At 32.6% G+C, this 8,556-nt stretch overlaps 1 protein-coding gene and 1 long non-coding RNA gene across 2 annotated transcripts; one reads left to right on the top strand and one right to left on the bottom strand.

The window, feature by feature from the left end:
• Positions 1-4,528: 4,528 nt before the first annotated feature.
• LOC124898926 lies at positions 4,529-7,693 on the bottom strand. The gene is made up of 3 exons (XM_047413193.1): positions 7,476-7,693; positions 4,955-5,811; positions 4,529-4,869 (listed from the first exon to the last, which is right to left on the bottom strand). The coding sequence occupies exon 2, from the start codon at positions 5,807-5,809 to the stop codon at positions 5,126-5,128; it is 684 nt and encodes a 227-aa protein (XP_047269149.1). The 5' UTR covers positions 5,810-5,811; positions 7,476-7,693; the 3' UTR covers positions 4,529-4,869; positions 4,955-5,125.
• Positions 6,939-8,340, top strand: LOC124898927. Its single transcript, XR_007055921.1, has 2 exons — positions 6,939-7,297; positions 8,075-8,340. It is a non-coding gene; the product is annotated as an uncharacterized LOC124898927 (long non-coding RNA).
• The last annotated feature ends 216 nt before the right edge of the window (positions 8,341-8,556 follow it).

Raw genomic sequence — 8,556 nt, 5'->3', positions numbered from 1 at the left:
GGACTGCATTTAATCTGTGTTATTGTGCTATGTCTTAAATTATAAGGGACATTTTCTTTCAATATTTTAAAAAAATATTGACTTGTTAATTAAAAAAATTAAAGTGCTTGAGAGAATGCTACGGTTGAAGCACTCATGGTCTTTTTTTTTTTTACTAATATTTATATGGAGATATTTACTAACTCGAAGTAGTCATGTGGTCATTCCTCTCAACATTCATTCTACACTACATTCTTGACATTTTTAATACATTGCAATAATAATTTCTATACCTATAAATTAGATAATACATTAACAATGTAATTTTTTTTTCGAATACTTCAATAGTTGTAATTAGTTTCAAGGCTTTAGCTCTAGTCAATAGATGCAGTGTGTGTGTGTACATATATATATATATATATATATATATATATATATACATATCTATATATTTTACCCTTAATTAGCAGCGGAAATTGATTTTGCTTTCAAAAGGATCTGCCCCAAGTGTACTTTGAATCTCTCGGAAACAAACCCTTAGAATCACAAACTAAATGTCTTTATTGGTCGCTACAATTTTCTTGCTTTTTATGTTTTGTTTTCGTCACTTTCTCTCTATAGAAGAAGAAACACATATTGAAGTTTATAAGGGGATGTTGAGCAGTTTCATTTTGTAACTGTTCCCCCCAAAATTTCAAAATTATAGTCTATTCTTCTTTCTTCAGATAAAAAGAAAAGTTTTTGGGTCGGGTCGGGTCGGGTCAGTCCACATGGGCGATCCATGATCCGTAATCCAACATCTCCTACTTCGCACAAGGTGGACAAGACTGAACTAGTATGACATCAACAAGTTATTAGTTTATACGATAAATAGTTCCTGCGACCCGTGAGCATCACGAGCTTTACCTATAAGCTTCTACAAGCTACATATAGGAATCTAATTACATGTGGAAATAAGTCTCTACTAATATGAGGATTCTAATACTCATAATACCCTAGATGTCATTCACTACTTCAATAGTTACTTATCTGATCCCTCATCCTCTTAAAGAGGTGAACTCGAGTTCATGATTAACTTTATATACACAATTACACTTGACTCTTATATGATTAGTGTAATAGTCGACTTGTGTAAACAAGTTAAAATATTCATCTTAATCGTCTTTCCTTTCTACTCGAATCTATCTATTCCAATCAACTGCTTTCTTAGACATGCATCGCATTGCCGAATCTCTCATGGATATTAGTAACATGCTAAAGTAGCAACACCGATCGAAACTTCAAGAAACAGTTAAAGGTATAAGGGTACTTTAATGAAAAGTTAAAATAATTTTTTTGAGGGTCTCACATAATGAAGAAGCAGGGATTCATTCTTCCATTAACCCATTGATCGCTAAGCACACGTGGTATGAAACATGTGCTACGATGTTCTCACCTTATATTGGTGCGCGTGTCTTATTCTTTTAGCCATTTAACATCGTACAGATTTAGGTCTAGACACCTCTAAATGTCTAACCTGAGTTTCTTTCTTTAATAATCCTCAAATTCACATTCTTAGAGAAACTCATATCTGGCTTTACAAAACAAGTCATTATCTTATGGTGGAACTTTTCTCTTCATGATTCTTGACATAGGAGGCGATTGCTCGTGTGAGAGAGCCAATCTCGCAACTTGTTTGACACATTATATTAATAAAACACATTTTTACATGCATATGAGATTGAACATAAATTCAAGATTCTTATATTGATAATAATTATAATCAAGTCATCTACAATACATAAACATAATCATATCCTACGTAATCCTAGAGTCATAACATGTTTCTTAAACAAGTCTCTAGTTATCGCCTTAGTGAAGGGATCAACTATCATTTTTCGTGTAGGATTGTATTGTAAATTTATTTCTCCACTTACTACTATGTCTCTTATAAAGTTATACTTAATATCAATGTGTTTGGTTTTGCTATGATATTTAGGATCCTTCGTATATGCGATAGCCGCTTGACTGTCACAATATAAAATTATGAACCCTTAGAATTCTTTGCGATATTCAAATGCTCAAAGAATCTCTTCAACCAAACAACTTCTTATACTACAGATGCACAAGCCAAAAATTCAGATTTCATAGTCGACAGGGCTGTGCAAGTTTATTTATTGCTTTTCCAAAAAATTGCACAACTATTTAGCAAGAAGACATAACCGAAAGTTGATTTTTTATCATACCGATCACCTGCCCAATCAGCATCAGTATAATCTCTTATGGATAAATCAGATCCACTATAGCATAGCGAATAATTAGCAGTTCCCTTCAGGTATCAAAAAATTTTCTTTACTGCTTTCCAATGATCTCTTCTAGGATTGGATTGATACCTGCTAACCAGACCTACGACATAACAAATGTCTGGACGAGTACACATCATAGGATTCATCAAACTCCCAACTACACTAGAATATGGTACTCGAGACATGTCTTCCTTTTCTTTTTCAACCTTTGGACATATTTCAAGGCTTAAAGTTTCACCTCTTGCTATAGGAGTATCCATGAATTTGCAACTATTCATTAAAAAACGTTTCAAATTTTCATTATGTATGTTTCTTGAGATAGACTCAAAATTTTCTTGGAACGGTCTCTTTTAACACCCAATATATAGTCTGCTTCACCCATATCTTTCAGGTCAAATGACTTTGAAAGCCATGACTTAACAGTTTTTACATACTCCAAATTATTTTCAGCTAATAAAATATCATCCACGTAAAGTGAAAGAATCACAAACATTTCATTGAACTTTTTCACATAGATGCAATGGTCTTCATCGATCATGGTGAAATCAAATGAAATCACTTCCTTATGAAATATTAGGTACCACTGCCTTAAAGACTGCTTAAGGCCATATATTGATCTGTTTAATTTACAAACCTTCTTTTCTTGGCCTTTAATAACAAAACCTACAGGTTGTTCCATTTAGATTTCCTCATTTAGTTCTCCTTTGAGAAAAGTGGTCTTCACGTCCATTTGATGTAATTCTAAATCTAAACGTGCAACTATAGCTAAAAGAAATCGAATTGAGGTAAATTTCACAACTGGTGAAAAAGTTTCCTCATAATCTATTCCAGCTTCTTGAGTAAAACCTTTTGCCACCAATCGTGCTTTGTGCCTTTCTATTGACCCATCTAATTTGTGTTTAACTTTGAGAATCCACTTGTTTCCAATAGATTTATGCCTAGAAAGAAGGTCAACTAGATCCCAGACTTTATTGATTTTCATGGACTCTAATTCTTCTTTCATCGCTTTTATCCATTCATCTTTTTCAGGACTAAATAAAGCCTCAGTCACAGAATTAAGTTTATCCAATTCTGTGGGAGATACCAGGAAGACATAATCCTCAATCTCATAAAATCGTTTTGGCACACCTTTTCTGGTACTCTTACATAATTAAAGTTCAGATTCCTCAATAGGATTTTAGGATTCACAACTCCCACTTGGACCAAGAATCATTTCTTATTCTATTGAATTATCAGGCATGTCCGACGACATTATTTGATCATTTGAATTCAGCATTTTGTAAAGAGGCTCATTTTCTTTTATTTCACCCCCTTTTGAAAAATTATTTTCCAGGAATGTGACATCTCGTGATTCAATTTCAGTAGTACTTCCATCTTCCAATTCACCAATGAACACATATCCTTTGGAGTATTTTGAGTATCTTATCAAGATACATTTCTTTTCTTTTGGACTTATTTTTCTAAATTTACCAAAGCGATTTTTAATTTATACAGTACAACCCCAAGGTCATAGATCATTAAAGTTTGATTTATTACCAGTCCATAGTTCATAAAGAGTAGAAGATACTGATTTAGAAGGCACTTTGTTCAATATGTAGGCCGCAGTTAATAATGTATCTCTCTAGAAAGAGATTGGTAAATTTGCCTACGCCACTATGGACCTTTTCATATCCAATAATGTTCTATTCCTTCTTTTTGATACACCATTTTGTTGAGGTGTATAAGGAGTAGTTAATTGTCTGATGATGCTTTTCCCAATACACAGTTCTTCAAACTATTTTGACAAATATTCATGACCTCTATCGGTTCTTAATGCTTTTATACTTTTGTCTAATTGATTCTCAACTTCATTCATATATCTTTTGAAGCATTCAAAAGCTTCGGATTTATGAGATATCAAATAGACATAACCAGAGCAAGTAAAATCGTCAATAAATGTAATGAAATATGAAATACCAGTCCTTTCCCTCACATTCATTAGACCACATATATCAGAATCATATATCAGAATGGATTAGTTGCAATAGGAATTCGACTCTTTTAGCCTTCCTAAATGGTTTTTGTGTAATCTTTTCGGTAAGACAATTTTCACAAGTTGGCATTTCAATTTTAGAGAAAGAACCTAGATGTTCTTCCTTTGCCAATCTATTTATTTGATTTTTCCCTATGTAACCCAATCTAGCATGATATGTAAGTATATCAACATCATTATTACTAGAATAACATGACATTACACAACGGTCAATATAAGAGTCATAAGTTGAAGGATTACAATCTAAAATAATAAAGCGATCATAACGATGTTCAAAACCATAAAAAACATTATCTAGAGTAATTCTTACACAATTACGACTAAAAAACAAATGAAAACCAACATCTAAAAGAACAGACACAAATATTAAGTTTCGTCAAATTTATGGAGCATATAGGACGTCATGCAACATTAAAGACCAACCTCCACGCAAATCTACTTTGCAAGTGCCAATCCCTTTAACTTCCAGTCTTGCATTATTTGCTACATAGATCCACCTTGATACAAGTGAAACTCGACAGAACTCTACAAATTCTTCTCGATCTCGACTCACATGGTCGGTGGCTCCTGAGTCTACAATCCATATAGGATAAGATTCAGTTAATAAAGCAGTGCGAGAAACATATGTAGCACTTAGAGATATGTTTAGAAATGCTACCTTTTTTTCCTCAGGACATTCACGAGCAAAATACCCCAGAACTTGGCAGTTGTAACACTTCATTTTACTCTTGTCTTTCTTCATGAAAAACTTTTTTCCCTTCTTAAAATTTGACTTGTTATTTTTCTCGGAGGGTCCTCCTTTAGCCTCTTTACCCTTTCCGTTCTTTTTTCACTTTTTACTACGCTTGAATCCTGAAGAGTTCTTACCACTTGATTCTGCCATAAAGGCATTAGAAGTAGCTTTAGCAGCACCAAGTTGCTCATCTTCAAGTTCAACATGACGGGCAATATCAGAAAAAGTTTTGATGTTATCATTGTGGGTAAATTTGACCTTCAAGTATTCCCAACTCTTGGGAAGAGATCGGATCACTGCCTGAAACTGCCACTCATCTGAGAGAACATGACCAGCATTTTTGAGTTGAACTATCATATTAGACATCACCTTAAGGTGTTGTTTGATGTTCTGACCATGACACTTCTTGTAAGTGTCAAACTTGATAGTCAGCTGTCTGAGGCGGGTGACAGAAGTACCCCTATATGTTCCTTGCAAGTGTGCCCAGATGACATTGGCATTAGGAAATTCCTTACACTTATGTATGAGGTCATCAACCACAGAACTTACAATGATTCCACGTGTAATGGAATCATCCTTTTTCCAAGCTTTATAAGATTCAAGGTCTCTTCTGTGTTGTGCAGTATTGCCCTCTTCTGGTATACATATGACATGGTTAATACCTTTAAGAGCATTTTGTTCTTCCAGTACGTACCGTATTTTACGATTCCAAATATCGTAGTTGTCTCCATTTAGTTTTTCTCCTTTGTTCAAGTCAGCAATTATGCTTTTTGATTCCATGTCTGTTATTAAGAGACAATCATACAAGTATTTTATCAATTATGCATCCAAGTTACACATTCAAGCAAATTATTTCGCTTAAAAGTTTCATATTTAGTGTATAATCGAAAGGCCACTTAAGAATCCAATCATCTTCTACTAACTAAATATTTGACCAAAATTAGAAATTAATTTTTTAATGTGTATTACAATGATACTTTCAATTAAATCGTTTTCAACTCAGACAAATGAATGAAATTCATCTAAAAGGAGATAAACAACTTAATATTTATATAATATAAAATTAATAAATAACTTCATGTTACAAGTTAATTTAAAGATGAAAGTCATTCCACAAATATTCTAGACGACTTATATACACCCAAAAAGGCTTGCTAGGCCAGGTCTCATTGTAAACATTAATTAATCTCTCACCCCAAGGATCACAGAGAGAATTTGCTAAAATAGCTAGTGCTTCTCAGTCTGAGATTTCTACATAATTTTCTAGTTCTATACGTTTCAATTCAAACATACGAATAAAACTAGCAACAGTAATATTAGGTGTCATCTTAAAAGACTTGAACTCTATTAATTTCTTCTGTCTTTTCCTTCTTACAACCCTCTCATTTCGTAATAGATTTTGTGTTGCTCCGGGACACCATTTCGTATGATCGCACGACCTCGAAAACATAACCTTCGACGACGTACTCTTTCACTTTGTTTCTTTGTTCGACATCCTGAACTCCCACTTGGAGTGATTCGAGTTTGTCCCCGATCATCCATGTGTGAAATAGAAACTAAGAAACAATAAGAATGGTTACGCCATTCAATGCGATAACTTATATCACAATTTATCGTAGAAGATAATCTTTTATGAAATATTTAGTAACTATTTAGACAATAATTTTAATAAGTCTAATTTATACACTTATTTAATCCACTTTAATGAATAATGACAAAAGTTAATATTAAAAAAATCATTATCCATTTGCACTATTAATATAACAGATTTATTTAATTTCTAAATACTTATTCTTAAAAAAAGAAAAGTAACAGAACGTTCAGTGGAGATGAATAAAAAAAACAATACCAAATTGTTACACCTTTTCCTAGAAACACAATTCTATACAAATTCTTGTGTACGTGGACTGCACCATAAAGTCAACAAACAAAAAAAAAATCTTTTCCCTTTATTTTGTTAACACAGAAAAGGAGAACACAGTTAATCTCATATCCATTTCTTCCACAAGTTCTCTTTATTTTTTTTTAAAAAATAATAAACTCTATAAATTCCTTTTACAGATCTATTTCTTTCACAAGTTCCTCCCTTTTTTTTCATAATACAAACTCCATTGATAGATCTATGAAGGAACGAAGGAAAAAAATAAATAAATTTGAAACACAACTTATATATTTTTCGCAACTCGCCACAAATCAGGGACAAAAATTTCAATTTGTATCGGATTCATATTTCCCGATCCAGTTCTGGCCATTTATACTCTCCAACAGGTTTTTTCAAGTTTCCTAACAATTCATTTCAAGAAATTTTCTCATTGTATTAAGAAATTATCATTCAATTAATTTCAAGAATTTTTCTCACTGTATCAATAATTTACTATTCAAAGACGGAGCATTTTAAATCTGTCTCTGATACCATTATAGTAAAATTCGGAGCAAAATAGTGTACCTTTAATTGACAGCGAAATCGATTTTACTTTCAAAAGGATCTGCCCCAAGTCTACTTTGAATCTCTTGGAAACAAAGCTTTAGAATCACAGACTAAATGCCTTTATTCGTCACTACAATTTTCTTTCTTTTTGTGTTTTGTTTTCGTCACTTTCTCTCTGCAGAAGAAGTACATATTGAAGTTTATAAGGGGATGTTGAGCAGTTTTATTTTGTAATTGTTCCCCCCAAAATTTTAAAATTATAGTCTGTTCTTCTTTCTTCAAATAAAAAGAAAATTTTGTGGGTCGAATTGGGTCGGTCCATATAGGCGACCCATGATCCGTAATCCAACATATATATATATATATATATAATGCATCGGAATACCGCTACATAATATACCATATCTTTTATCAACTTCAATATGTGAATTATTAGTCCCATTATTTGTGTTTAGGTATTAATTTGTATAAGGATTTTCCTTGTTCTTTCTATAGGAAGGTCGATCTTTACTTAAGCATCAAGGGACCTTGCTTCTTTTTAACTACTAGATGATTATAGAGATTTGAAAGACTACAACTCAAGGACAATTGGACTAAAACTTTTTTTTGTAGAATAGGCACCTGCCACTGCTAAGCTGATTCTATTATCGATCTAGAAGGGCTTTCCAGCCAGGTCATTAAAGACCCGAGTGATATATTTCAGAAAATAAGCATCATTCGAGATTATCTAGAGGACATAACTGAAGTGCCCAAGTGTCATATGTTGATCCAAACAAATTTGGAGAAAATATATTAACAAACTTGAGGTTTGTTCTGGTTGTATTATGTTTTTCATTTGCTACATTAGATGTTTTAGCATCGAGAGATAATTTTTTCGTTATGAGATTTAATGGTCATTAATGCTTCACTGCGCGCAAAAGATTTAACAAAGTTAAGAGGACATGCTTTTTAATGTGATCTTCGAGATAGATAGAAAAACAAAAGAAGCATTTAGAATTGAAAAATCATATAAATATATTCTTGATTTCACTTTCACTTGTCTAACCAAACTTAAACACATAAGAGGTAACTACATAGAAGTGAAAAATTAAACCTAAAC

This window comes from Capsicum annuum, chromosome 5 (genome assembly GCF_002878395.1).
Source record: "Capsicum annuum cultivar UCD-10X-F1 chromosome 5, UCD10Xv1.1, whole genome shotgun sequence".
NCBI lineage: Eukaryota > Viridiplantae > Streptophyta > Magnoliopsida > Solanales > Solanaceae > Capsicum > Capsicum annuum.
Note: the sequence above shows the minus strand (reverse complement) of the source record. Positions and strands in the feature narration are given on the sequence as shown.

Bases quoted from the DNA above. Each gene is read 5' to 3' on its own strand.
- LOC124898926 (XM_047413193.1), bottom strand. From the start codon at position 5,809: ATGGAATCAAAAAGCATAATTGCTGACTTGAACAAAGGAGAAAAACTA.